This window comes from Schizosaccharomyces japonicus (genome assembly GCF_000149845.2).
Source record: "Schizosaccharomyces japonicus yFS275 unplaced genomic scaffold supercont5.1, whole genome shotgun sequence".
Lineage (NCBI taxonomy): Eukaryota > Fungi > Ascomycota > Schizosaccharomycetes > Schizosaccharomycetales > Schizosaccharomycetaceae > Schizosaccharomyces > Schizosaccharomyces japonicus.
The window spans coordinates 1,673,802-1,699,681 of record NW_011627860.1 but is presented as its reverse complement, the minus strand read 5'-3'; the positions used below and the strand labels follow the sequence as shown (position 1 = coordinate 1,699,681).

Sequence of the window (25,880 nt, the reverse complement as noted above, 5' to 3'; positions counted from 1 at the left end):
ACCCCATCCATCAAGTCCGAGCTTGTCGGGTGAATTCGGACCGCGGTCGCATTAGGTAATTGGCCGTTATTGCCGATCTATCACCGATATCCTCGGCTTGCGTTCTTGCTCGGCAATGACGCAATGTGCCCTTGCTGTCCCGCAGTCTTATTCCTCGCTTACGCTCACATCTCACTGAGCACGCGAAGCTTTAAAAACACGAGACTCTGCTGAACCCTCCATGGCTTCACCTCGTCTGTGATTGGCTGTTGGCATCCACGCTTGCATAAGCCGAATACACCCTCAGGGTGGAACCTGTCCTCTCCCAACCACTAAAGTTATATTATAGCCGGCACCCTGTACCGAAACCGGGTTTTTTCATCGAATTCCGCTCATTCTTTTATCGGAAACAGGCTTGGACTCATGTTTTTGGCTGGAGTTTCGTCTTAATCGCTTAAAAGTTTTTGTTTCTAACTAGTTCGGCACATTTTCTGGCCACGGCGCTGTCCCGGTTTGCAGCTGTCATTTTCCTGACTCTAGGTCTAAAGGCCGATTACTGTTGATAAATAAGCTTCGCGAAAAAAAATCGCAATTAGACTGTAATTTGGATCGTGTTCGTGTCATTGACAGGATTCGTTTGCTTCCTTGGCATTTTTTCTTCTTGTTTATATCAAAAAATACGCAAATTCGCGTCAGGTGAGAGAGTTCCTCCTCCTTACCTCCCACTAACTACATTTCATTCCACTTCATTTCTTTTCGTTGGGGAATTTTTCTTCTCCGGAGGTGCTGCTACGAGTGACCCCCCTTGTACTATAATTCTTCCTCTCTTCGTTTCCTTGTGCAGCGGATATGCCCTCTATAATTGGAATTAATGCAACATTTCCGCTTGGGTCTCGCAAGTCGAAACTTGCTCTCATTCAAACGAACCTCGTGTTGAAGCAGCTGAAGGAACTGTATCCCGAATATAACTTCCCCATCCTTTCCCGTGATACTGTCGGCGATGAGATTATTAATAAGGCTCTGTTCGAGTTCAAGACACAAATGGCGAAGTCGTTGTGGACACGTGAACTCGAGGTCCTGCTAATGCATGGTGAATGCCGCATGCTCGTGCACAGTTTGAAGGACTTGCCCACCGATCTTCCAGAGGGTATGACGATCGCGTGCATCACCCGACGTAGTTGTCCCCTGGATGCTGTTGTTATGCGTGCTGGTTCCCCTTACAAAAGTGTCTCTGAACTGCCTCCCAACAGTGTCGTGGGTACCAGCAGTATTCGTCGACGGGCTATGCTTCAGCGCCACTTTCCGCACTTGAAGTTTAGGGACATTCGTGGAAATGTCGGTACCCGTTTGGCGAAGCTGGATGCCCCTGACTCGCCCTTTGACTGTCTCATTCTCGCTGCTGCCGGTCTAATTCGATTGAACTTGAAGGATCGTATAACGCAAATGCTGCAAGCGCCTTTTGTTTTTTATGCCGTCGGCCAGGGCGCTCTAGCCGTAGAAGTCCGCGCTGATGACACAGAAATCATTGAGTTATTGAAGCCTCTCCAGGACATGGAGACTACGTATTCCTGTTTGGCTGAACGTGCTCTGATGAAGCGTCTGCAGGGCGGTTGTGCTATACCCATTGGTGTGGAAACGCAATGTCTTCCTTTGTCAAAGGACAAGTACAGCGTTGTTTTGCAGGGCATGGTGGTGTCTTCAGATGGCACTCGCAGTGCTTACGCGTCGGAATTCATGGAAGTGTCTTCGGAAAAAGACGCAGAGCAGCTAGGCATGAATGTTGCTACAGCACTCTTAAAAAGAGGCGCTGGTGCTATTCTCGAAGAGCATCACCGAAGCGAGAGCGACAGTAATTAGAATTTTGTTATCTGTTGAGCTTCGCCTTTGTCTGTTGTTCCCCTTTACCTCCTTCCTACCTTTTCTCCGTTTTGTCTTGATGATTTTTACAAAAAAACTTAACAACAAGTTTTCGGTCTGTTGTTTGCGACTACATTTACATCGTCCTTGTATATTACTGTATATGAACACATGGCACGTTCTATTTTGCCTTGTTTAGTTCCTTATATGGCGTGTGTCCTTTTGTTCACGCCACCTCTCGTCTCCTATCTTTTTGTCTTTCTACACGACTCATCCACCTGTTACTTTTTGGTTTGGCTTGGGGAGTATAGAAAAGACTTGTACAACTATATTTTTTGGAGTTCGCGGAAGCCTGTTTGCTTCCGTGTTGTTACACTTCTTTTGACGATTATCTTTCTCTAGAGAACAACGTTCGTTTAAGTATTTTGAGAATGTATTTTTTTGTACTCAAAAAGTTGGTAAGGTGAGTTTTAATTCCGCGAGATGAGCGTTGTGAGTGTGTGACTGGGGAGGAGGGTTGGACGGCTGGGATGTCAACGAGAAACATACAAAAATGGAGGCAGGAGGAGGGGGGAAACATTGTTGAAGGGTCGTTTGGAAACAGTTTATGCGGTCTGATCTGCTTCTGACAATTTCCAAACATTGCAGAGGCCGTCGTCGCCTCCAGACAGCAACCGCGAATCGTTTGTCCATGCGATGGTATTAATTTCATACACATCATGAGCCTTTTCTTTAAGAGAAACAGTGTGCCAAGTAGAGACATCGTCTTCATAAGCAAACAAACCAATTGTCCCTTCAGCACCTGAAGCACATAGAGTGTGATCATCCTTCCAACCAAGTGTGTACACAGGCTCTGTAAATGTGCGAGGCAGCACAGCCTTTAGGCACCACTCTTCTTCTAACGAAGGTCTTAAGATGTTTGTCGACGGTGTCCGCGCGGCATCTTCGTTACTCACCAACTTTTCCCAAATAAAGACTTCGCCCTCTCCATCTCCCGAAGCAAGCAGCCGGCCGTCAGGAGAAAAGTTGAGTGCCCAAACGGTACTCGTGTGACTCGTCAACTCGCATGTTTGTACCCAGTCATCACCATCGTCTCTCCAGAAACGGATTGTGTTGTCGTAACTGCCACTGACCAGCAAGTCGTCCTTAGGATGCCATGCGACAACCTTAACATCTTGCGTATGCTCCTGTAAAACAGCAAGACAATCAAATTCATCGTCCTCCATAGCTTCCCAAATCCAAACGGACTTATCACGGGAACACGTTGCAAGATACACACCATCGTGTGACCATGCAACACACTTGACTTCATTTTCATGGCCTTCTAAAGCAGCAACGCATTCCCAGTCATCGTCAATCTTTTCGTATATGCTGACGGTTGCATCAAAAGACGCAATGGCTAAAACAGGACGGTCAATGGGTCGCCAAGCAACTCGCCGGACACTGCGGGTATGGTAACCGTCAATAACGTGTATTAATTCACCCGTCTGAGCTTGAAACACACGGACCGACTTGTCTTCCGAGGCAGTAGCTACAAGTGGTAAAGTGGGATGAACGGCAACGCTCCAGATTCTGCCTCGATGACCGCTAAGTACCTTATCCAGCACTAGCGAAGGACTGTGGAAGAGGCTATCGAGCATATTTTGTGTAATTTTTTGAAAAAGCTTGGCGACTTCTAGTTGCTTGTAATGTTCAATGAGTGGATGTTCAGTGGACTGCGACTCAATGAGCTCGCCAAACTTCGGGTCAATGGGAACAGCTCCAAGGAAAGGAAGGTGATATGTATTGGAGAGCTGTTCTCCTCCACCCTTGGAAAAGATGTTCGTACAGTCCGAACAATGTGGACAGACAAAACCGCTCATGTTTTCCACAACACCCAAGATGGGGATTTTAAGATTCTGACAGAAATTGATTTCCTTCTTCACGTCTAAAGTAGCAACGTTTTGTGGAGTCGTGACCATAACAGCACCATCAATAAGTTGTGGACGCTCAGACGTTACAGAAAGTAACGATTCTACAATGGTCAAGTGTTCATCACTCGTTCCTGGAGGCGTATCAATCAGCAAGTAGTCAATGTCTCCCCAATTGACGTCGGATACAAACTGACGAATCATGGCGGCCTTCTTAGGACCTCTCCAAACGACGCTATCGTTTTTTGAACTCAACAGAAATGCTAACGACATGAGTCCAATCTCCTTTGTTTCGTCTGTGTACACAGGAACCCATCCCGAGCTTGACTGATGAATACGATGGGTTTCCGCATCCATTCCAAACATTCTTGGAATGCTAGGTCCCGTTAAATCAATGTCTAACACTCCAATACGTAGTTTTCGGGAATAGAAAGGCGTTTCATGCAAGGACAACGCTAATTGCGTCGTTACTGACGATTTTCCTACACCGCCTTTCCCTGAGAGAACCAAAATGATATGCTTAACATTCTCTAACGAATCAGCCATTTTACTTCGATGAAAAACACGACATTACTTACCCATTGAATAATGCTAACAACGGTGGAATTAGTTGGTGAAGGGCAACTTTTCAACATTTGCTTACCTCAGCAAATGAAGTTTCTGTTGTTCAATCAAAATTTAAGCCTTTAGATAGCAAGATACGCGAAACCCGCTAGATCGATAGGCGAACTTAGATAACCTTAATTTGAACGAGGAAAAAAACAAAACAGTTCTCGAAAACAAACAGGAAATCGCCCCGATTCCTCCTTCAAACCTTTTACTCGACCAGTTCACTTCCACTACACACTGCCTAGCAAACAACTATGGTAACTCAAAGTAAATTTTGACTACGTGGAAGCCCAACAGTCAAAGTTTAGAGGGCCTTAACAGCAACGGCAGGGTTAATCTTCTTGCCATCACGGTTGTAACGCACACGGGGAGGGGGAGTGCGAATACGACGGCCCTCACGAGAACGAACACGGACAACACGAGAGTGGATAGCGCAAGAGACACAGTATTGCAACTTGATGTACAACTTGGGAATGGTGTACTCGCTGTAAACAGAGGCCTCCGACAAATCACGGATGGCAGCAGTCTCGACCATGTTACCTGTGAACACATGTTAGAAAACCAGTAATTGTAAAAAGTGCCGCCACAAAGACAGAATTACTTACGGATGGTCCAGCGCTTGATGGCCTTGTCCTTGGGGACACAACGGGAGCAGTTGATGCAGCGAACAAACTTGTTGTGTCCACGTCCGTGCTTGTTGCGTCCGTTGTTTCTTCTCTTTTGAGTCATGGCGATGCAGAAGACAAATTCACCGCCCTGTGTTGGTATCGGGTAAAGTTTCGTGTGACTGCTAAAATTGGCGTTACGGCGTGCTAAGCGTCATAATACATGTTTACGGATTGTTGTGGCGACCTCTGTAAACGTTTAGTGTGGTGTAATATACAGTTCGTTAAACAGCTCACACTATGGTTCTTTCTTCTTGGAACATGACATCGTGAATATGAACTATTAACGAAGCATTGTACCTTGCTCCTAACCTTACCTACTACCCATTCAACAATATGATATCTTTTGTTTTTACATTATTTCATTCATTAGCGTAGAATACAGCTGTCCTAAAAAAATTGACCAAAGTTGTTTTTGAGAGTGATGCACATGTTGTAGAACTGTGTGCCAAATGCATCCACAGCTCTGGTGATGATATGCCTTCGAGTGGGAACAAAGTCCTTGGCGATATCGTTGCTGAGAAAATACCGATACAGATCAATCGACTCCCAAAAATTGTCACGAGGGTATGCGGTAGATATCTCATCCAATAGAGAACAGAAGCTGTTGAAGCTTGCACGAAGTTCTTTCGCATGCTGTTCTTTGTAGCCAGTTTCAGCGAGAGAAGCCAATGCTTTGTTGACCCTCATGATCGGCTTGCTAAGGTTATACTTGGCACGAGCCTTTGAATTCATCTTAGGACCGGACTTCTTCCCCGTTGAAGTACGACCCTTTGACTTCTTCGACCGGTTTGCCTGAGAACGCTTAGAGCCGACATTCTTCTTCTGTGCTCCTAAAGTGGAAATAGACGAAGCCTTTGTTGCCCAAACGGAGGTATTGGCGCCGAGGAAACCCTCATTCCTGGTATCGTTGGAGTATGCCTCATCGAAAGCCCACGAGGTCCTGCTTTCCGTAATAGATTTCTGTGCAGGACGTTGATCAGCTGGCTCACCTTTCAATGCATCCAAACCAGTTGCAGGTTTTTCAACCTCAGCGGTTTCGTTCTTTGGCTTCTCCTCTGATGTTGCATTGAAGGAGGATGGTAGCAGATTTGAAACGGGAGTATCAGTGGCATTGTCGTAAACGGTTTCTGAAGGAGCAGTTTCTGGAATCTCAGCGAGATGAGTTGTTTTGTCGTTAGTTTCGGCATCAGTGAGTTCAACGACGAGTTTCTTTGCTGCTTCCTTTTCTGCTTCCTTTTCTGCTTCCTTTTCTGCCAACAAGATGGCTTCTTTTTCAGCTTTCAGTGCCAGTAAAGCTGGATCGTCCGCCTCCATAGGTGAAGTTGCGGGCACAAGATCATCTTTAGAAAATGCACAGGTAAAGTTGGCCACTCCAACAGGCTTACCTTGGAACCAGGAGTGTTTAAGTGCTGGAGTATTTGCAGATTCGGAAGCAATGTTTGTTGACTCCGTTTCAGACTTCTGAATTTGATGAGGAATTCCCTCCTTTGGAGCATCATCCACAGTGGCGCGCTTCACTGTAGGTTCAGACTCTTCGGAAGACAATTTCTCAACTTGTTCAGAGTTCTCTTGGAGAATGTTGGTGCTTTCAGTAATGCCAGTAGCCCTAGTATTCTTGCGTTTCTTGTTGCACTTCTTTTCCGATGCAGAAAGCTCCATTATTACGAGCAGCTTTGCAGGATCAAGTGTACCTTGGTTTGAGGACTTTTGGCTGTTCGACTTCGAGAGTGTGTTCAGAGATTCTCTTGCGTTTTTTCTCCTCTGTGACTTCTTGCCAGCTGTTCTCTTCTTTGAACGAACGAAGAGTGCAGCGGAAATCGACCGATTTCCAGGAAGGTTGCTTACAGCAGTTCCAACCTCGGCATCGTGCTGTTCAGATTCAATTGCTTCAGTCGCCTTAGTGGTGACATTATCAAATGTTTCCGAAGAAGCAGGAAGAGCGTTCATTTGAAGTCTCATATTTGAGGATTCGTCCGCTGAATGTGATTCTTTTAGTGGAACATCCATTTCTTGCATAGTTGAGAGCGAGGATAGATCCGGTTGAGATTCCGAGTTAAAAGAGTTAGTTGCCTTAGGTGTATCACAAGCAAAACTAACTCTTTTGACGACCTTCTTAGGTAGTTCTTCGACTTTAGGAGATAACTCCTTACGAACATCTGAAGGAAGTTTGTTCTTCACATGTTCCAGCGTTATGGTGAAACAGTAATCACGTAAATAAGTATGGTTTAGAAGCGCAACTGAGCTATCAATCACCTCAGGCTCGAAACGTACCGGAACTAAGGAACATTCAAGTTGAGCCAACAATAAGCAATACTTCAAGTTTTGTGCAACACGAGGTAAAGAAGCAAAATCAGTTTCGCAAACTTTCATAAAGAAAAAGAACGCCCGATTGGGTTGAGTAAACCATCTGTTAGAAGTTATAATGTCGTCCAAAGCTTCATCTTGTTTTATAAACAAATCGAGAATCGGTTTCGTCTTGCGATAGCGTCTAGCTCTTCTTCTTTGGGCAGGCGTCATTTTTGCCTTTCTGGCCTTTTCAGCTTGGCGTTCAAGCTCTTTTCTTTCGAGATAGTTTAGCTTTTCTCCGCTATCCTCAACAATTGGCTCCCAATAAACATTTGTCCAATTCGCACGAGACGGTTTACGAGAGATTATTGGAGCATCCAAACCCTTGTAATGCGTAGTTGCAGTAATAGCAGGCGTTGAAGAAAAGTTTGTCTGGTTAGGTTGAGTAGGAGCGTCGAGATCTTGAGGATGGTTGTTATTCTCTAAATTTCCAGTCAATTGATCCAATGTAGCTTCACAGATAGTAGCACTGGAAACAGCCTTAGAAGAAGAAGCTTCATATAATGTTGAGAAATCCAAAGGAGAGTAAAGCGACAGAGCGTTGTACGAAGTCGCAATTAATCCATTACCATAAGTCAGCAATGGCGTTTCTTTCGCTTCACAGATAGTACGTTCAAATAAGTCAGGGTAGGCATTCTCATCAAAGTTATCCTCAAGTTCGATGATGAAAGCGCCTGGATATGATCCAGTGTAATTGTTTTCGTTTTCATCATAATACTCAGAATCGAAATTATCATCGCAGAAACCGCTTTGTTGGCCTTCGTAATAATCCTGATCAAATCCATCAGTGTATTCTTGCTGCATGTCCTCAAATTGGGCATAAGTGTTGGCTTGCTTCGGTTCGGCGTTCTCATCACCAAACATATCGGGCAAGTCGACTGCAGGGGACTTCAAAGTAGCAGAGCTTGCACCCGAAGTCGAGACAGTTTCGAGTTCAGGAGTAACGGGCTCCTGAGTCTCAAATGGTGAAGTTTCAGGAACAGGTTTCTTCTCGAGAATGATGAATTGCTTATCGCCATAAGAGTACTCAGTACAAACATTGTAACGACGATTGAATTCAGTCTCAAAGTCATCACCTTTGTAACAAGTGTGGGCTCTCAAAGCGGCTTCAAGCTCAACAATCCTGAGTTGAAGACCCTTAATGGTTGCAGACAATTCTTCGGCGTTATCCAGAAGAGTGGTGCAAGCGTGTTCCATATAGATATAAAGGGATTGAACAAGAGCGAGAACAGAAGCATCATCGCATTTCTGGACAATCTCGTCGGCCACGGCCTTGGCTTGGATGAACCAGAAATTAATACGAGTCTTCGTATCGCTATCGTATTCAAAGAAATCCATTGCAGTAACAAGAACGAATAAGATTGAAAGGGTGAATGCCGTCCAAAGTTTATTCAAGTAACTCTTGTTGAATCGCAGTAGTAGCAGTCGTTATTCTTTCTGAGAAGTAGGACAATCAGGAAGAACAATAGAATGCAGTACAGGGGATCGCAATCAAAGTGCAGATGGTAAGAGTGAAAAGCAGGGGAAGCCCAATTTATACCTTTTGAAAGTTTGTTTACATTCAACTTGTAAACAAACCTTAATTCCCTCAAACAGAGGAAAGAGAAGTTATGTTAAAATATACAGCAGAGACAGTTTATAGATTCAAGAAAGAGCATTAACAATTTAAAAGCCATTCTGACATCAACATTTTCCTGATTCATAATCCTTGGTTAAATTTCGTGTTAATAGTAAGAATGCAATGTGTAAACAATAAAAGATGGTCTGATTTGCGTCATATGCGTGTTCCAGAGAAGAGAAATGGGAAGGAATTCGAGTTGTAAAGTGGGTACCAATTCTCGTCAGTACCTACTTAGCACGTCTTCTCGGTAAAGCCGAACATATAACGTACACAGATAATGTGTACATATGCGAATGACTCCCAATCTGAAAAGTACTTCTCTTTGTTGTCCCCAAGTAAGCCATATTGAAACGAACCCGACAAACGAACTTGAAGCCCATTCACAAGTGGTACTGGTGCACGGCGAAATTCAGTAAAGTAGCATAATCAAGAAGTCACAGGAGTAAACGAGAAATTTAGGATAAAAAGTTTGATTGTAAAAGACCCATATAATAAATCCGAAATCCACAATTAATTATGTCCGAAAGTGAAGAAGGTAGCACAAAACTAACAGTTGATCAAAAGAACCAGAGGCGAATGAGAGGCAGTCACTTTCTGAAAGAAAGACAAAAACGCATTGTCTAAAATTTGAGACTTCTACTGAGTACGACAGAAATGGCGGTGCAAATATATACATAACCAGGAACGTCTTGAGAGCTAGCCATTGTAAAGACAAGTGGGCAAATTATACGATCCAAAGCTCCATGATTTAGCCAAGGAAAATATGCCATGCACTTACCGCAGCAGTATTAGAACCAGTATAGCTTTTATCCTTCAAGAGCCGCATCCATTTTTAGTGCGTCAATACTAATAACCATTATTAACGAAACCTAAAAGGTTTACGGCCTTTTTGTTATAAGAAACCTAGCTTGAAGTGACGAAGGTAGGGGTGCATTTCTTGGTTTTTCGGATCAAGGAGAAAGGTCTTTACATTCAATAAAAGTATATTTCTCCTTAAATATCACGGTTCCATTCTGATATCGAATTTCCGCCTTCCCATTTGTATACTCTCTTTTTGAGACTAGTTCCGGATGCTCGCTCAATTACCAAAAGCGTAAAACAACAAGAAAAACATGACAAGGCACTGAGTTCCCCGGTGACCTTCAATTCCATCACAATAATAACGAATTTAACCTTCAGTTTCTGAGACTCAAAAACTCTTAAGGGAATTAACTTGCCATTTCGTCATTAGGCTCCATGTGAATCTATGCCACAATTTTGGTACTAGAATGAAGTCAATTTAGGAAACAGCAGCAATTGACAGTGGCATAGTTACAGCATGAGTTTGGTTAAGGATAAGTAGCAACGAGGGTCTTGTGAACACATTCGCCTATTATTATCTATTGGATCTGAAATTTAACTCTGACACGTTTCGTGGGGATTACCCGTGGGGATGTGACAACTATAAAATATTAAGCGATCTGTAGCTAAGCAATGCGACAGGCCCCACAAAGCTTAATCGCGAATGCACGACTTCAGCGCATTCCAATCTACAGACAACTCTGGACTACGAATCACCCATACCGCTTCTACCGACATTGTATATTTTGTTCCGGCTCATGAAAAGCTCTTGTATCATTTACTCTTCAAAGAACAGCGTACTGCAAGTAATGCCATTCAGCAACGCACATGGACGAGACAAAAAAAAAGGTGCTGACAAAACCTGACACCAGGTCGAAGAGCAAATCGAATCGCTTACTTAAGCTTCTTCTTAGGGCGCAATTGGTTGGTGTGACCACACTTCTTCTTACGGCAGTTGGTAGCACGGGGAGGAAGACGAGCATAGCACTTGCGGCAAATCATCTTCTCACAGTTGTACTTGGAAGCCAAAGCCTTCAAAGAGGGCTCGATAATACCACCACGAAGACGAAGGACCAAGTGGAGGGTGGATTCCTTTTGGATGTTGTAGTCGGAAAGGGTACGGCCATCCTCAAGCTGCTTACCAGCGAAAATCAAACGTTGTTGATCGGGGGGAATACCCTCCTTATCTTGGATTTTGCTCTTGACATTGTCAATGGTGTCGGAGGACTCGACCTCAAGAGTGATGGTCTTGCCCGTAAGAGTCTTGACGAAAATCTGCATAGCTGCTAACTCACGAACACCAAGAAAACCTCCGTCAACAAAAAAGTGGTTGGTCTCGCAAGGATTTTGGTAAGACCGTGTTGTTGTGGATATGTTGTGGTGGAAAAAGACAGTCACGACCACAACACCAATATTTTCGAACACAGGGGGAAACGCATACCGGGAACGCTACACATTCGGAGCACCGAGCATCTTAAAAATTACAAGAATGGCTGGATTCAAGCGTTACGTTGAGGTTGGTCGTGTTGTCCTCGTTAAGAACACGAGCAAGATCGCTGTTATTGTCGACATTGTTGACCACAAGAGAGTATGTTGGAAGATGAGCGAGAGAGAATGATCAGAGACGCGAGGGACTATTGTTGCTTGGAAAGGAAGCTTCAAATCTATACTTGTGAATTTTCCGAATTTTTTTATTTTTTTTTGTATTTTTTCCCAAGTTTCAAGAACGGAAAAAAAGGAAAAAAAAATAAAAAAATTCGGAAAAATGCAAATTGGTTCGGAGCTTCTTTTGTTGTGTGTGGTTCTCCCCCGTTCGGTTAATTCGGCTGTAAAAGGTTTTGAGTTATAATCACTAACACTGAATAGGCCGTTGTTGACTCCCCTATTGACGAGGTTGCCCGTCAAGTCATCAACTACAACGACTTGATCTTGACTCCCATTGTCATGGACCTTCCCCGTGGTGCTCGCAGTGGCATCGTTGCCAAGAAGTGGAAGGCTCAAGAGGTTGAGAAGAAGTGGCAAGCTACTGCTTGGGCCAAGAAGTTCGAGACCCAAAAGGTTCGCAGCCAACTCAACGACTTCGAGCGCTTTGCCGTCATGCGCCTCAAGAAGCAACGCCGTAACGAGGTCCGTGTCGCCCTTGCTAAGGCTTAAATGGAATGTGTGGTATCCGCGTGAATGTTGTGTACATTGGGGGAGAATTGTATGGAGCGGCAGTGGTCAATGATTTGCTTGTAGGGGAGTGATGTACGGGGGAAAGTTCTATAGTATGATCGTGCCGTTAGACAAGGCAGAGGGTTCACTCCTCCGCTCCTTTAACCAACCTCTTTTGCGGGAGCGTTTTTACAAGTGTTCTCAGCTAGTAAGGGGAGAAATGGAGTGTTTATCCAAAATTGCCTTCCGAAGGTCGGCGTTTCGGTCTCTTTGGCGGGCTGGAATTCGTGCAGCGCATTGGAAGGAATGGAATGCTTTCCGAGAATTACTTCGTAGTGGGTTCCGTTTGCCTGAACGGTTTTGGTCGGACGAATGGATAGCAAACACATTGCGTTTCCTTGAAACTGCCGGAACGAAAAAGCATTCCATTGAGCATCGCCTGCTCCGAAATATTTGTCGCATCGAGCACCATAAAAAGTTCAGACAACCTTACGCGAGTAATAGTCGGCGGATAGAGGAACGTCCACTCATATACCATGCGTACGACCAGTACGACAAGGTGGTATATCTTGTATCCCAACGGCACCACATATATTTGCAGCCAGCACAGTTGCCTCGATTTTGCGATAGCATAGACAGCAGCGACTAATTCATTCGTAAATTAACACCAAGACTTCGAGAAGTGTTCATATTCATTCCCGTGTGTGCTGGCCTGAGCAAATTCAACGATCATTTACTGCTTCCATCATGTTAGTATAGGAAGCGATTGTTTGCCCAAAACACTTTATCGTACAGGATCGCCTTGACTGGTTCAGCATCACGATATAGACCATGTTTCTCTATGTACTGAATAACAGAGTTTGGCAAGAGGTAGCGGATCGACATTCCACGTCGAATGAATAGTCGCACTTTCGTCGAAGAAATGTCGTTATATATAAGCTGTTTGATGACGAGAATGTTCCCCTACACAGAATAGTTAGCATATGAAGCAAGTATGAGTAGACGACGTATTAGCACGAGAACATACGCGATAAGCAAACAGAATGTCGTGAGCGAGCAAAAAGGCCCAAACATCAGTGCCTGTTCGCTCTACAATGACACAGCCGTAATTGCCTAAAATATGGTGAAGCTATTACCGCAAGTTAGTTTTGAATGGAGTGCTGCTAGTACGTACATCAGTATCCGCCCACAGGCCTGGTTCACCCATGCTTTCAATAAGATCACCACCGGCCAGGAGCATGATCTTGCACTTGCGTTGGGTGCCATCCTTTAACCGGATGCCACCAAGCTTTTCATTAATTTCCTCATTAAAATGATCAAGTACTCGGGCCGTACAAGTGTACGAGGTTTGTAAGCTTTCCCATGCATCAACCATCAACCAGCTGGAAGTACGTTCACAAGCCAACTCACACATACGGACGCGATGGAACGCAGGAGCAAGGCCCGGCTTCTTGTAATGATCGTTTACGCTGAAAGGTTAGCATATGAAACATGGAGTTAATGGCTGAGACTTACGGAGAAAAGTAGCCAGCAACGAGCTCCATATTTGTCTGCTCGTGAATTGTGTCTAAGGCCATCTCGAACATGCGGAGGTGCAAGTATGTGATAGGGGAGAAGGAACCACAAGCGACCAGAATGAGTGGTATCTTTGATTCGTCGGCCAGCGTCTGACGAAGTCGATGAGAAGGAAATACATAGTCGTTCAGCTGCTGAGCTTGCCGGACAACACCTCGGGGCACCTCCTCAAGATCTATAGCATCTTTAAACGTATCGGCCAGATATTGGCGTGTGATGCTGGGACCTGTATGGCTGCTTTGCTGCCATTTTCGGGTCACACTAGGACGGCGAAGACGTTGCTCAAGCTCTCGTTGGGCATGTTCACTCGACCAATCCTCATCGGGACTGTATTCGTCCATACTTTCAAAACCATTAATCGACTTCTTGTCGCTCGAGGCAGGTTTTTGACTCATAATAAAAAAATGTACGCAAATAAAAAATGAGAGAACGAAACAAACAACCTAAAACAGAAGATTTCCAGAAATCACAGCCACGAGGGACCCAAACGAGGGACGAAACTGTGTGTGTATATGTGTATGTGTGCGTGTGCACGTGTAAAAACAACGAAAGAGATTGACCAAAAAGAACGAAGGATTCTCGTGTGCGTCACAATTCGAACAACCGTCCAAAAACTGTCCGTGAAGATATTTGAATTCTTCAGAGGTTAACGAGCAACGAAGAAGAGCGGGAATACACGGTTAAAAAACAAATACGGGGAAAACGCGAATTCTGCACCAGACGTAATCCAACAAGAAACTGACTTTTTACGATGTTATTCTGCAGTGAAATGGGTTCCAAGCGAGTGGTTTTCCGTTAGTTTTTGGTAGGAAACCGGCAACGATAGTAACAATGTCCTAAATGCGGAGAGCGTAGACGACTCATCTCAATCGCGAAACCTAGAGTCGCTGCTACTAACTGCGGATGTCGCTATTAAAGGAGCAAAAAGATAGAGCTGTGTTTCGTTAAAGTATATAGTGAGGGATAGTGTGAAGTAGTGAGGGCGGGTAATGGTGAGCATTGAGGCGTTGCGATTCGGCAATCATCGCTATTCGATAATAAGGAAATAAAATGCAACTTACCGCATAATGAAAGGCTTTGTTAAAACATTCACTGATTTCTGTTACAGCTCTCTATCTGTGAATTGTGTGGTTTTGTGAACTCTAGTGAGTTTAATACTCCACCAAAAACCAAAAGTCAGGACCTGTGTTCTCTGTGCCCGAATGGAGCAGTTAGTTGGGAGGCAAGCAAAACGGTGGGAGGATGTAGTAGATGTAGAGGTAGATTGGAATCGTGTGTACTTGTACGGTTACGTAGACAAAGAAAGCAAGTCGACAACTAGCAGTAAGCAGATTGTTCTGCAATATGCAAGTCGAGACGGTGCTGCCGTGTCGAAGTTCATGGTCCGGTTCTTCAATTTGTCGAATTGGTTCCCGAGAGCACTAAAGCCCATACTCCCCGGGTCTCTCCTTCGAATCGTTGGTAAACCATTAGTCAAGACTTGTGAAGATCCGAATTTTCCCGAGGTGACGAATGAATTCATTTATGGGGCCGGTCAAGATTCACCGAAACCATCGTACATAGTGTACATGGATGATGTCTCTCGGGAATGGGCACTCGTGAAGCAACTTCAGGAACTATACAGGCTTCGTCTCTCGGAGGGCGGTTCTGAATTATACACCGGGGTATGTGCGCTTCATGAAAGCTTCCTAGTGACGATAGTATTAACCGATCACGATATAGCGGTTCATTTATACTCGTTGTGAATGCTTACGAGAACTTCCCAGTGGTAAGCAAGTTCACGTCCTCGGACGTCTTGTAAGCGGACTTGTACAACAAGGCTCTGTACTGTCAGCTTCCATTAGAGATAGCTCTCTCTCAAAACCGGATGTTGCTATTTTTCTTTCTATCCCTATTCCTACTAAGCTACGTCTCTCTCTTCAAGACATTAAACAAGGCCAAGCTGTCGCATTTCGATATGCGACTGTCGACCAACGTGAAAACAAAACCTATCTCATCTTTACCCAGCACTCTTCTCTTGTATTTCTATCTGCCAGAGGCACCGTCCTGCTGTGTTTTGGGGCTCCTTTTGTATTAGATAAAGAGGAAGCAGCCTATGTTCAGTCTTTGATCGCATTTTCAAATGACATAGACATAAACAAGTAATTTTTCTTTTTTTTAAAAAAAAAAAATTACCCAGTGTACTCATCCGTAATCCCGTTTTCTTATAAATGTTATCCTTTTTATTCTTTTTATTTTATTTTATTTAGTTTATTTTTTTTTGTGTGTACACGGGGCATGTAAACAAACCCGATGTTTGTAAATAAACGTGGAAACCGCAAACATCATCTACCAACCAAAACATCTCAGAAAACAATTGAAGAAAAATGAACGAGCAAACGTTTATTGCCATCAAGCCCGATGCTGTTCAACGTGGACTCATTGGTGCTATCATTTCAAGATTTGAAGTTAAAGGATATACGTTGAGAGCCATGAAACTTATTGTTCCCTCTCGTCAGTTGGCTGAAGAACATTACGCCGAACATAAGGGAAAACCCTTCTTTGAACCCCTCGTTTCTTTCTTGACTTCAGGTCCCGTTTGTGCAATGATCTGGGAAGGAAAAGAAGTCGTGAAAACTGGACGTGTCATGCTCGGTGCTACAAATCCTCTTGCCTCGGCTCCTGGCACTATTCGTGGTGATTACGGTGTCGATGTGGGTCGTAACGTTTGTCATGGCTCCGACTCTGTCGAAAGTGCCAAACGCGAAATTGCCCTTTGGTTTGAGCCATCCGAGGTTCTTTCTTTCGAACGCACTATGCAACCTTGGTTGTACGAGTAAAGGATTATCATGTAGTAGTATTCGCACTAGTTCCTTGTTTCAATGAAGATTAGCTGAATGAATTGAATTCATCTATGCACATATTCACTGCATACGAACGTAAAGGCATGGTGTTCATAATCCCCTTTGAAAGCGTAGACCTGTAGTGGAAGGCTTCGAGGGCTATGGGTTGACTAGGATGAATGAGAATGTGTGCAAGGTATGTCATGATGCACGGTGAATTGCAGTCTTCCGAAGTCGGAACAGCGCGGTCATTGTCATTAGCATTCGAAACGCTGGTTTTCAGGACGTCTGCTAGCGAATCAGTATGCACACAACTGAGAGCAGCATTAAATAAGTCCAAGACTCGTTTTGTAAGGATGTCTTTCAGAAATATAGAAACTCCTCCGCTCGAACATTCCCATGAGAGCAACAATAAAAAGTCATAAACCGTTTTCATAAACACCAGATGGCCGTACACATATTTGTTTGCTTTTTTCTGGTTCAAGGCGAGATACGCCTCTTTAAATCTGAGTGTGTAAGATTGTAGGGTATCTGACAGTTCCAAGGAGAAACTACCTGCACTAAGTTGTGAGGTATCTTGCACTGTCAGATCTGATTGCTTTTCTGTTTCTTGAATGGTCGTTAACTCATATAACGCTTGTTGATAACGTAAAACAAAGACCAGAAAGGAAGGCGCCTGACTTTCAGAACAAGATTCTGCAAAATATTTCTCAGACGTTTGCTTTAACAAAGATTTTGCTGCTTGCCTGTTGACTCTTTGCGAAGTTTTGATAATGTAAAGCAGTGGCGTTGGAAGAGCGTATCCAGCGTCTATCTTCGATATGTTGAGAAATGTCGATAGAGTTTCATAATATAATTTAGAAAAGAACTCTCCGAAGTGAAGAGAATTGCTCCTCCTTCCGATATGTATGTTGAATATACAATGAAGAAACTCGTCAACAGAAGTGCACCCGCTGATGAGACGCTTTGTGAGAAGTTCGACGAAGACAATGAGGTCAGTAACATCATGCTCCAATTTTAAAATATTGTACGCATGTTTCCTCACCAGCAACTCCATGCGTAGTAATTCGTTCTGAACGGTTTCATTCATCCAGACAGTCATGATTTGGAATATAAAAGGCGGAAGACGCTCAATGTCTGAAGGGGACGACGGCAGGAATCGGCAATGTTTAGTGCTTGCGACACGATTAAGAATGTGCAGTTCTCGGCCCCAGTTGCAAAAATTGGACAATATATGTTCCTGCATACTAGTTGACAAACCTTGAATTTGAAAGTAATCGAAGGGCGCAGGACGGAAAACGCCCTCCACGCAAGTAAAAATGTGGCCTTGGTAGCCCATTAACATATATATAATTTCGTAGAGCATAGACTGTTGAGAAAGCTGCAGTAATTGAGGCGTACCGCTACTTTCTTTCTCTAGGATCCTCTGTAGTAATGTCTCAGAGGCATGACTTACTGGGTCTTCGTATTGTTGGTAAGCATAATCCTCCGTGTGTTCCGAGACTTTGGCGTGTGGATAATACTGAGGGTCTTGAATATTCTCATTATCGGGAATAACTGGCGGTGTTTCCTCATAAAATGTGACGGATGTATCTGAATCAGAGGATTCCCAATTAGGAATATCCCAATGTTCCCCTTCAAATGGAGCGGAGAGATAAGTGTCATCCTGGTTTATGAGTTTCTCACTAGCAAGCTCGTCAGATATGTCTTCTTCTTGTTCTTCCTTTGGCCAAACAACATCTCTAGGATGTGCGCTTAAAGTCAGCAGCAAGTGCAACACATTAGCTATACCTAACTTCACTCTCCAGTTTGAAGACACTTGATCGAGCTCAGCCAAACGCGCATGAAGACAATTAGCAACATCCTCCCTTCCTAAAATACTCTGCTTTTCAGCAATTCTTCATTTCAGAAAAAGTGTTAACATAAAAAAACACAACATGAACGTTACCGAACTTACCCTTCTACAGAAGATATTACTTGATTATATGTTATTGATGGAGCATTTGTATTTTTAACATACTTTTTGTACAATAAGTAACGTTCCTTCTGTTTCAGCGAAGATTCATTTGAAAAAACTAGGGAAACCAATTGTTCAAGAATAAGATCAACTTCACTCATCAACAAAAATAAGTCAGAACATGTGTTATAAGGTCGTAGCTAAAATAGAAGTTCGATTCCAGATCACAAGGGTGGTACATGAAAAAGCAAATTTGCACCCGGTATGTAGACGAGGTTGATCATGTTTAACGTTCAGGAATTAATACTCACTGAAAACTCTTTTGAAATAACACTTCAAATGAATTTACTTGTAAGTTATATTACTCAACAAGCCAGATCAATACAGTCAAAAAAACTGCCGTACATCTTTAAGAAGCACATCCAAAATGGTCGATATAAATTTACTGTTCTTGACCCAGACGTACATAAGAATCGTGCACCCAAAAATCCCCATACATCTACTATTGTCATTAAACATACATTGATAAAACTTTGAACAAAGAGTCTAAACTTCCGTAAAAGATAGCCCGAAAAAACTGACGTTTAGGTTCCCAAAAGCACAACAATAAGTATAAGTGAACTGTCGTCGCGCTAGGATTATTAAATTCACAATCCAAAGAAATACCTTCATTAAACATGTGACAATGCACTCACAATTTTAATCGCTAACACGGACGGTCTGCACGAGCATTTATGATCGCAAACTGGAATTGAAGAAACAACATGCAAACGATAAGCCCGGCATTAAATGTACAAAACCAGCCCATATACAACGAATTAGAAACAAAAAAAAACTCGCGGTTGTTTTCACAAAGAGAGCCCACCCATACACATCACACACCGCATGTTCCACTGTTAGGACATAAGTGGAAAAGCAGCGGTAAATATAGACGCGTAGCGATCATGAAACAAAACGTCAAGCCCCTTTTAGCGCTCGTCGCCGTCAAGAACGTACACTTGTAGGAGAACGCGGAAAAACTCAATCATCGTTGTGAGTTCTAGGAGTGACGGGGCACAGACTTGCAACGATGCCATTGCAATGAACCTCAGCAAGAGAACTGTTCTTTGTCACGAGCTTAATTTCAGCATTTTGCATTTTGTCATCGATAACTTTGACTGCCGACTGTTTATACTTTCCTGCTTTCTTTTGTGGGGTCTTGTAAGTGTGACGATAAAATGCGAGAAACAAAAAGAGGTACGACGACAAAGTAAACACTCCCGCGAAGGCAGCCAGGGGATGACCGGCACAGTGACCCATGCAACCCTTTCTGATGCCGGCGCGGTGCATCAATTCAGTTGCGACGGCGAAGTAGATAAACACAAGATCAGTGAAGAACTGTGTAATCTGGAAACGCGTTACCCATTTCTTCCACCACACGCGGACTCCGCGAGAGGCTAGGTAGTAATAATAGTACATGACAACGTGCACCATCAGATTCAACTCAATGACCAGCCAGGAAATCGACGTTCTGCCCATGATTTGCGAATACACAAGCACAGCAGTGGCTCCATGATGGTAGCAATGCAAAAACTGTAACGGCTTTTTACGGAGAACGAGGAACACGGTATCGAAAAGCTCTAGATACTTTGAAATATATGCAAGGTAATAAAGGTAAAGCAGCGGTTGGGTCCAGGCTTGCTCATTGCAGATAGAAAAAAACAAACCGTGCTCACGAATAATGGGAGCAACTTGTTCAAAGATCAGCAGCGCAAGAAAGAGCGAACCCAAAGAGAAAACAAGATTGTAGTACTGAAAGACTTTGTTGAAGCGAATGGGGCTGTGAGACCGCATCAAACGCTGTCCGCCAAAAATTACCGTGTAATAACCGACAATAATGCTCGCCACGACAGGCCATGTCGACAAGTGTGTTTTGCCGACAATGAACTCGAAATTCGAAGGTCGCCGGCCGACAATTGAGTAGACAAAGTTGTCAAATAATGACCTGCGAAACGTTAGCACGGAAAGACGACGAAAGAGGGGGGCACGTTGTCCAGCACACAAAATAATGCGACCAAACTTGCTACAGACGTCTCGTTTGCGCAATTGCGCAAACGAGACGAGCCAATTCTGCTCGAATGCAACTCGCAGCATCGACAGCAGCACGAAACACCGCCCGTGTCTGTACTTACCACAAACTGACGGGAGCAGACATCGTTTGGTCAAGCAAAACCGTAGTGGTTGTGGTAGAGTTTGGATTTGTTTGTTTGGTGTAGTTAATTAAGGTTTGTGGGGGTACGAGCCTAGGTGTGAGGTGGGGGCCGCACAAGGAAGTGATGTAGGAGAAGCAGGATATCCAGGAAGCCCGAGTTCGACTCGAGCAGCAGCCAAATTAGGAGCGGAAATACACAAACGGAGCCTGCAGGAGGTGGAGAAATGGGCCTTCAGTAAAAAGCAGTAAATGTCAGAAATGGTAAAAACAGCTGACAATTGGCAGAGTCAAAGTTCCTCCTAGAGAGTAATGATGGTCAAATTCAATTCAATTCGATTGTTTCTCTGCTGGGTTCGTCTTTTTCCTCCAGTTCTATATCTTCGTCTAATACTACCAACCTCTCGTTCCGACGAATGAGCGACCTTTTAGTGACTGTGAGCGAGGGTGCGAAACAATAACCACAAGAAGTGAACCGCTGTAGGAGTGGTGGCAGGAGCTTAGCGGTCAGGCAAATTTTTGGCTTCTCACTGTATCACGTTGTAGCAAAGGAAACCCTGTCTCGTTGGTCGAAGTGGTGTTATATATACGCGAACGGAACGGGGGAGCGCACGGACGTAGACTGATCGCGGATCCCACGAGGGGAGATCGCATCATCGTGACGGCATGTAGACTCACACGAGCGAGCAAGCGAGCCCTACACGCCGACTTGGCACGGCACATGGAGAAGCCAATTTAGCAGACGAAGGCACCACTGGCAATGGGAATCGCGACAAAAAAGTTGCGAGACCAATCTAGTCCATGGAAAACACAGCACAGGTGCTTTTTCGCGTCAAGATGGTCGTGAACAGTTCGGAACAGTGAAATACGGCTGCTGTTATTTGCAGCCCCGCCGTGGTTCTGAATCTGGTATCCATTTGACGACGTCATTCCTGCGGCCACCATCCATAAGCCTTAAACGCGAAGACGACGCGTGTAGCTACCAGTCGACGCGAAGTTTTGGTCGCGACAAAGAACCCTGTGGCCGATGCGAACGGAAACCAGGGCATCAGAGGGACACGGTTATTCGTTCGAGACATCCAGCCTGTCGCGCGCACGGTGTCCTGAAGACAAAAAATAAGAAACAGACAGAACCGCCCAGTAAGGACTGCCCTAACCTACCAGCTCCGTTAATTGCTGGAATAAGTTCCGACATGATGTCACCCATTGATCGGTAGATGAATAAATAGAGTTTCGCATGCCTGGTATCTGCCGTGATGACGTTGATCCGAGGGTCGGCAGGGTGTTTGGGTGGGGGCGAAACGCGGTGCACCCTGGGAGTCTGCAACAAACGCCGATCACAGGATAAGCAGTGATGAGGGGACGGGGTAGCACCACCGTTGTCAGTTGGTCAATATTGCTTGCAATACACAACAGGCACGAGAGGTGGTGAAGGGCGAGGCACTCCTCCTCCCTGTTGAGCCTCATTCCCCCTCCCCCCACTTCATCACTTGATGGATATACATGCTCAGTCTTGAGGGGGCCGCAGGTGTCGGAGAGATGGTTGGCCGTTCTTTCGTAAGAAGTCTTCTTCTTCTTTGTCGAAGTTTTTGTCAGACGGCATGAGAACCTATGGTAGAGAAATAGTTAGTACACATCCCTGGTCGGTAAATGAGGGGAAAGTGGAGAAGAGGACAACGTACAGCTTTGTCGAGTTGGTTTGGGAGACCTAGTTTAAGTGGGTAAGTTAGCCAGGGTGCTATAACGAAGATTGGGGATGTGTATGTGCGGTACAATTCTACACGCAAATGGCTGCAGGAGTAGTGCTTTTTCCCCCGAATAGGCGTACCTCTGTGGCGACCTCTAATCTGTTGAACGGTTAGTAACGTAACAAGTTTGTGTTTCGGGCAACAGTGCTCTTTTACTCACCTCTAAAGCAATCATAACAAGCTTGCTCAGTATTTTGAATTCAGCTGAAAGGGAAGGTGCATTTGGATAACCTGTTGTTTGCACACGTATTCGTTAGTTTCCTTCTTTCGGGTTGCTTTTCGTAGTATATACCTAGTGATAGCCCGACAGTACCGTAGCCAGAAACGACTTCAAATAGAACAGCAAAGAGGTTGAAACTCTGAAACGGCGATGGCCGTGATTAGTACTGTGCGCTTTCTCGGCTCCAACGTACCGGTTCTTCTGCTCGTTCTAGTCGGCCACCTTCAACGATGCAGATAATGAAAAAACCTAGGAATAAATACCATAAATCATGACTCAATTGACGGCGAACATGCGTGAGAAGAAAACTTCTGTGATGATTTTGTGATCCGTCACCATTCTCATTCGTGCTTTCCGGCGGAGTATATATACCCAGCGACCGTTCCTTCGGTATCAGTATTATTAATTGCATTAAGCATGATTGGCTTAGTATTGCGTACCTCATACACGTTCGTTCTGTATATCGTTAGCTAAAGCGTGTCAGAGGTAATTGTTAGACGCGGCTATAGTATAGCTTACCTTCGGATACTAAGTGCGACCTATAAACAGAAGCAATGTGTTAACTTTTGCAATTTAATCAGGGAGTGTGAATCACTCGACAATAAATTTCTTGCATACCGGCTGTTTTCTTAGTTAGTAATTTTGTCGTAAACAATTCTCGACTTTTTTAGCCGACATACATAGGCTGAAATGTACATCATGAACATGTACACCGTTATCACGGCAGGCGCGATAAGAGCCACATCAACAACTGTAAAGCCGCCAGATCGTGTACAAGCATTTTGAAATATAGAATTTACGATTCTATAACCGACGGGTATTGTTCTCACATACGCATTATTCACCTGCGTTAATGGTCAGCATACTCCCATAGTGAACCTTAAGTTTACATTTAGCAGTAGAAAAAGTGCAAAAGTAATGGCATTTAGCCACTGATTTCTGTTAGAGAACTGGATAGCATTCTTGGGCAATAATTGAACTTACGAAAATCTGCCAAAATAGTACACGTGTTGTCTGTGTGTTAGTGTGAAACCATTGAGTTCTCATCCTTGATCCGTACATCTGGAGGAAATAATAAAGTGAAACTTCTTCGTGGATGCCTTTAAACGAGGTGAGCAATTTGAGGTTTAGATATTTTCTTACTCGAGTAAGAAGGTTAAGCTCTATATAGCATTAATACTGTGACACGTTCGGCTTCTGTCATTCTATACATACCTGAACGTATTGGGAGTTTTTTGGCAAAAGCCGACGGGATACCCAAATACACATTCTATTAGCCATTAGACATGAGGCACTTATTTTCTCGATTACCTTAATAATACAGGAAAAAGATTATTCCTGTCGTGTTAATTATAGAAAACTCCGAGAAACAGCATACCCAGCAAACAGCAAAGCTGTTCCAAGCAGTTGGGGGAAAATCGCCTTCTGGAACGAATTCAGAGAATCGTCCGTAAGCTTTGCATTAGCTTGCCGTACATTAATTGAGTACATACGGTATATCCTAGAATGATTAGTATATGATTTGTATATTCAAGCAGAACATACCAACATTGTGAAACATTGAGGATGAGGTAAAGAACGCCCTAGATGATTAGAAACAGTTCAAAACAAAACACGTACCACCAGCCATGATTGATACGCCGGTCTGTTAGCAATCGATATGAAACCTTTGCTACGTATATAAAAACTAAAAGGGACACAAAACCAAAAATGTAAAAGAAAGCTAAATACGCTGTCGTGTGTTGGTAAGCAGATCAAGAAGAAGCAATTGACGGCATACCGACAAGAATTACTACCAAAGATTGTAGCGCCCGGTATTCCATTCCCGCGAGCTCCTCGCGTTCCTCGGGACTCAATGCGTAGAATGCCTAAATTGAAGGTTAACCAGTATACACTAATAGCAATTGCCTTACCGAATTGCGTCCGATGGTAGGAGTGTACGAGAGATAGGGAAGCGATTCTCGCACTGTCTCGTCTGATCGCACTCGGTTTCGATTTCGCGGCTGAAAGCGCCTTGACACAGCGCTCGTAAATGACCGTGTAAATCTCGCCGGGAGACTAGCCAGACTAAGTTTTCTTCTTCTATGGTTTTGAATTGCGTAGTCCCTCCGTATAGAGGGCGATTCTCTTGATTTTTCGGTATCTAATTGTTAGCGAATGGAGACACTATAGGGCTCAGCTTATACCTTCAGAAGCCGTCCGTTGCCGAGTTTCGCCCCCAAAAGTAATTGTTCTTTCCGGTTCTGGATTAGATACTACGGTAGTAAGAGACGGATTTCGCGAGCCATCATATCGTGAACCATATGGTGAGCTTGAAGTGCCCAAATCAGCTTCATAATCGTGAGTAACGGGTCTGTTCATTTCCCATTGCCTCTCCTCTTCATCACGAAAGTTTTGAGGAGCCACAGAACGATGGAATTGATTCCCTTGTTCCAATAAGACTCGGATTTTTCGTTTCCCCACAGACTTATTTTGAGTTGCCGGTTCTGTAATTGTATTTTTAGTGTAGGTCATGTGCAACCTATTATTTAGCATAACTGCATCGTATCTTTTGTGGTAAAAGAATAATTTAAAACAAGAGAGGCCAAGATTAACTGCGATTACATTTGTAAATGCAGAGAAAATAAACAAGGTAACCTAATTGATGAGTCAAAATGCACATAATTCACAAGCTCATGCAAAATATTCAAAAAACAAGACATACTTGTTGATAGGTCGACAATGAACTGAGATTTACAGGTGCAATCCCACTCTGAGTGCATGCGCCTGAAACCAACATTAAGGCATCAATATAACGAAGGTGTCCAGAACAATAAAGAATGACAGATCCAAGAATTATATTTCCTACAATGAATGCATCTATAATATTAGCTTTCTGTTCACACCTTTTCCTAGTGCGTACAATGAAGTTCTAAAAAGCTGGTTCTTGAGCGAAGGTATCGCCATATATTTCTAAAACTTAATTTATCCGTCAAAAGACGACGTAAGTTCTTTTTCATGGCATTCCCTTAGTCCAATTGCTTTCAATTGCAGATTTCAGAATTGTCTGTGCTATATGCACGCCTTGCGACAATACCAGCACACCTAAATAAGCTTAAACTTGAACCCTCGACAAAAACTCACCACCAAAAAATCTTCCCCACGTTAACATCACGAACGTGGATGCAGCAAAAGAGCAAAACGGAAGCGACGATAAAATTTCCCTTAACTGCGTATCTAAACGTACCTCAAAGGACTGCATTTTTAGTAAGAGGAAATATAAATTCAGATGCAGTTTGACTCCACTGAGGTTGAATTAAATGGTCACGATGCATCTTACTTTAAGAACTTACTAAACAGAATATTTTCAAATGATTCGGGTATGTAATGTTATTAAAATTCGCTGA

At 43.8% G+C, this 25,880-nt stretch overlaps 14 protein-coding genes across 14 annotated transcripts; 6 read left to right on the top strand and 8 right to left on the bottom strand.

The window, feature by feature from the left end:
• The first annotated feature begins 277 nt into the window (after positions 1–277).
• On the top strand, positions 278–2,286 carry SJAG_02896 (hydroxymethylbilane synthase). The gene has a single exon (XM_002174045.2). It carries the CDS (start codon positions 829–831, stop codon positions 1,834–1,836), a length of 1,008 nt encoding a protein of 335 aa, XP_002174081.1. The 5' UTR covers positions 278–828; the 3' UTR covers positions 1,837–2,286.
• On the bottom strand, positions 351–4,580 carry SJAG_02895 (par A family ATPase/WD repeat iron cluster assembly fusion protein). The gene is made up of 2 exons (XM_002174044.2): positions 4,325–4,580; positions 351–4,276 (listed from the first exon to the last, which is right to left on the bottom strand). Exons 1-2 carry the CDS (start codon positions 4,326–4,328, stop codon positions 2,442–2,444), a joined length of 1,839 nt encoding a protein of 612 aa, XP_002174080.2. The 5' UTR covers positions 4,329–4,580; the 3' UTR covers positions 351–2,441.
• Positions 4,581–4,608: 28 nt separating this feature from the next.
• SJAG_02894 (40S ribosomal protein S26) lies at positions 4,609–5,174 on the bottom strand. The gene is made up of 2 exons (XM_002174043.2): positions 4,961–5,174; positions 4,609–4,895 (listed from the first exon to the last, which is right to left on the bottom strand). Exons 1-2 carry the CDS (start codon positions 5,082–5,084, stop codon positions 4,660–4,662), a joined length of 360 nt encoding a protein of 119 aa, XP_002174079.1. The 5' UTR covers positions 5,085–5,174; the 3' UTR covers positions 4,609–4,659.
• Positions 5,175–5,360: 186 nt separating this feature from the next.
• SJAG_02893 (hypothetical protein) lies at positions 5,361–10,324 on the bottom strand. Its single transcript, XM_002174042.2, has one exon. The coding sequence runs from the start codon at positions 8,705–8,707 to the stop codon at positions 5,411–5,413; it is 3,297 nt and encodes a 1,098-aa protein (XP_002174078.1). The 5' UTR covers positions 8,708–10,324; the 3' UTR covers positions 5,361–5,410.
• An 18-nt stretch (positions 10,325–10,342) lies between these two features.
• On the bottom strand, positions 10,343–11,247 carry SJAG_02891 (ubiquitin-60S ribosomal protein L40 fusion protein). The gene has a single exon (XM_002174041.2). The coding sequence runs from the start codon at positions 11,109–11,111 to the stop codon at positions 10,725–10,727; it is 387 nt and encodes a 128-aa protein (XP_002174077.1). The 5' UTR covers positions 11,112–11,247; the 3' UTR covers positions 10,343–10,724.
• SJAG_02889 (nicotinamide mononucleotide adenylyltransferase) lies at positions 11,181–14,448 on the bottom strand. The gene is made up of 5 exons (XM_002174039.2): positions 13,500–14,448; positions 13,159–13,453; positions 13,012–13,113; positions 12,778–12,947; positions 11,181–12,723 (listed from the first exon to the last, which is right to left on the bottom strand). Exons 1-5 carry the CDS (start codon positions 13,952–13,954, stop codon positions 12,714–12,716), a joined length of 1,032 nt encoding a protein of 343 aa, XP_002174075.2. The 5' UTR covers positions 13,955–14,448; the 3' UTR covers positions 11,181–12,713.
• SJAG_02890 (60S ribosomal protein L14) lies at positions 11,226–12,044 on the top strand. The gene is made up of 2 exons (XM_002174040.2): positions 11,226–11,418; positions 11,697–12,044. Exons 1-2 carry the CDS (start codon positions 11,320–11,322, stop codon positions 11,982–11,984), a joined length of 387 nt encoding a protein of 128 aa, XP_002174076.1. The 5' UTR covers positions 11,226–11,319; the 3' UTR covers positions 11,985–12,044.
• SJAG_06038 (DUF1763 family protein) lies at positions 11,942–13,836 on the top strand. Its single transcript, XM_011050684.1, has one exon. It carries the CDS (start codon positions 12,076–12,078, stop codon positions 12,631–12,633), a length of 558 nt encoding a protein of 185 aa, XP_011048986.1. The 5' UTR covers positions 11,942–12,075; the 3' UTR covers positions 12,634–13,836.
• A 278-nt stretch (positions 14,449–14,726) lies between the features above and the next one.
• On the top strand, positions 14,727–15,860 carry SJAG_02888 (hypothetical protein). Its single transcript, XM_002174038.2, has 2 exons — positions 14,727–15,223; positions 15,282–15,860. Exons 1-2 carry the CDS (start codon positions 14,762–14,764, stop codon positions 15,702–15,704), a joined length of 885 nt encoding a protein of 294 aa, XP_002174074.1. The 5' UTR covers positions 14,727–14,761; the 3' UTR covers positions 15,705–15,860.
• SJAG_02887 (nucleoside diphosphate kinase Ndk1) lies at positions 15,818–16,503 on the top strand. The gene has a single exon (XM_002174037.2). The coding sequence runs from the start codon at positions 15,926–15,928 to the stop codon at positions 16,376–16,378; it is 453 nt and encodes a 150-aa protein (XP_002174073.1). The 5' UTR covers positions 15,818–15,925; the 3' UTR covers positions 16,379–16,503.
• SJAG_02886 (gamma tubulin complex subunit Mod21) lies at positions 16,428–18,499 on the bottom strand (the record flags this gene model as incomplete). The annotated part of the gene is made up of 2 exons (XM_002174036.1): positions 16,428–18,279; positions 18,339–18,499. 2 exons carry the CDS (start codon positions 18,497–18,499, stop codon positions 16,428–16,430), a joined length of 2,013 nt encoding a protein of 670 aa, XP_002174072.1.
• An 859-nt stretch (positions 18,500–19,358) lies between these two features.
• Positions 19,359–20,532, bottom strand: SJAG_02885 (GNS1/SUR4 family protein; the record flags this gene model as incomplete). Its single annotated transcript, XM_002174035.1, has 2 exons — positions 19,359–20,322; positions 20,510–20,532. 2 exons carry the CDS (start codon positions 20,530–20,532, stop codon positions 19,359–19,361), a joined length of 987 nt encoding a protein of 328 aa, XP_002174071.1.
• A 677-nt stretch (positions 20,533–21,209) lies between these two features.
• SJAG_06585 (hypothetical protein) lies at positions 21,210–21,743 on the top strand (the record flags this gene model as incomplete). Its single annotated transcript, XM_011050687.1, has 1 exon — positions 21,210–21,743. A coding segment is annotated over one exon (534 nt), but the record flags the coding sequence as incomplete, so codon positions are not given.
• Positions 21,744–22,033: 290 nt separating this feature from the next.
• Positions 22,034–25,493, bottom strand: SJAG_02883 (potassium ion transporter Trk2; the record flags this gene model as incomplete). The annotated part of the gene is made up of 24 exons (XM_002174034.1): positions 22,034–22,135; positions 22,209–22,234; positions 22,355–22,373; positions 22,435–22,505; positions 22,567–22,633; positions 22,688–22,879; positions 22,935–22,950; positions 23,014–23,033; positions 23,175–23,339; positions 23,385–23,426; positions 23,479–23,508; positions 23,555–23,594; positions 23,638–23,657; positions 23,710–23,764; positions 23,806–23,832; positions 23,873–23,949; positions 23,988–23,995; positions 24,040–24,077; positions 24,115–24,226; positions 24,275–24,362; positions 24,408–24,637; positions 24,681–25,131; positions 25,199–25,353; positions 25,397–25,493. The coding sequence occupies 24 exons, from the start codon at positions 25,491–25,493 to the stop codon at positions 22,034–22,036; spliced, it is 2,148 nt and encodes a 715-aa protein (XP_002174070.1).
• Between the last annotated feature and the right edge of the window lie 387 nt (positions 25,494–25,880).

What these genes read in the sequence shown, in the direction of transcription:
- SJAG_02896 (XM_002174045.2), top strand. Translation starts at nt 829, where the DNA reads ATGCCCTCTATAATTGGAATTAATGCAACATTTCCGCTTGGGTCTCGC.
- SJAG_02890 (XM_002174040.2), top strand. Translation starts at nt 11,320, where the DNA reads ATGGCTGGATTCAAGCGTTACGTTGAGGTTGGTCGTGTTGTCCTCGTT. An exon ending in ACATTGTTGACCACAAGAGA is followed by an intron (nt 11,419 to 11,696) that starts GTATGTTGGAAG and finishes AACACTGAATAG; the next exon opens with GCCGTTGTTGACTCCCCTAT.
- SJAG_02891 (XM_002174041.2), bottom strand. Translation starts at nt 11,111, where the DNA reads ATGCAGATTTTCGTCAAGACTCTTACGGGCAAGACCATCACTCTTGAG.
- SJAG_02889 (XM_002174039.2), bottom strand. Translation starts at nt 13,954, where the DNA reads ATGAGTCAAAAACCTGCCTCGAGCGACAAGAAGTCGATTAATGGTTTT. An exon ending in GCCTGTGGGCGGATACTGAT is followed by an intron (nt 13,114 to 13,158) that starts GTACGTACTAGC and finishes TTGCGGTAATAG; the next exon opens with CTTCACCATATTTTAGGCAA. An exon ending in ACATTCTGTTTGCTTATCGC is followed by an intron (nt 12,948 to 13,011) that starts GTATGTTCTCGT and finishes TATTCTGTGTAG; the next exon opens with GGGAACATTCTCGTCATCAA.
- SJAG_02893 (XM_002174042.2), bottom strand. Translation starts at nt 8,707, where the DNA reads ATGGATTTCTTTGAATACGATAGCGATACGAAGACTCGTATTAATTTC.
- SJAG_06038 (XM_011050684.1), top strand. Translation starts at nt 12,076, where the DNA reads ATGTACGGGGGAAAGTTCTATAGTATGATCGTGCCGTTAGACAAGGCA.
- SJAG_02887 (XM_002174037.2), top strand. Translation starts at nt 15,926, where the DNA reads ATGAACGAGCAAACGTTTATTGCCATCAAGCCCGATGCTGTTCAACGT.
- SJAG_02894 (XM_002174043.2), bottom strand. Translation starts at nt 5,084, where the DNA reads ATGACTCAAAAGAGAAGAAACAACGGACGCAACAAGCACGGACGTGGA. An exon ending in CATCAAGCGCTGGACCATCC is followed by an intron (nt 4,896 to 4,960) that starts GTAAGTAATTCT and finishes ATGTGTTCACAG; the next exon opens with GTAACATGGTCGAGACTGCT.
- SJAG_02888 (XM_002174038.2), top strand. Translation starts at nt 14,762, where the DNA reads ATGGAGCAGTTAGTTGGGAGGCAAGCAAAACGGTGGGAGGATGTAGTA. An exon ending in GTTCTGAATTATACACCGGG is followed by an intron (nt 15,224 to 15,281) that starts GTATGTGCGCTT and finishes ATCACGATATAG; the next exon opens with CGGTTCATTTATACTCGTTG.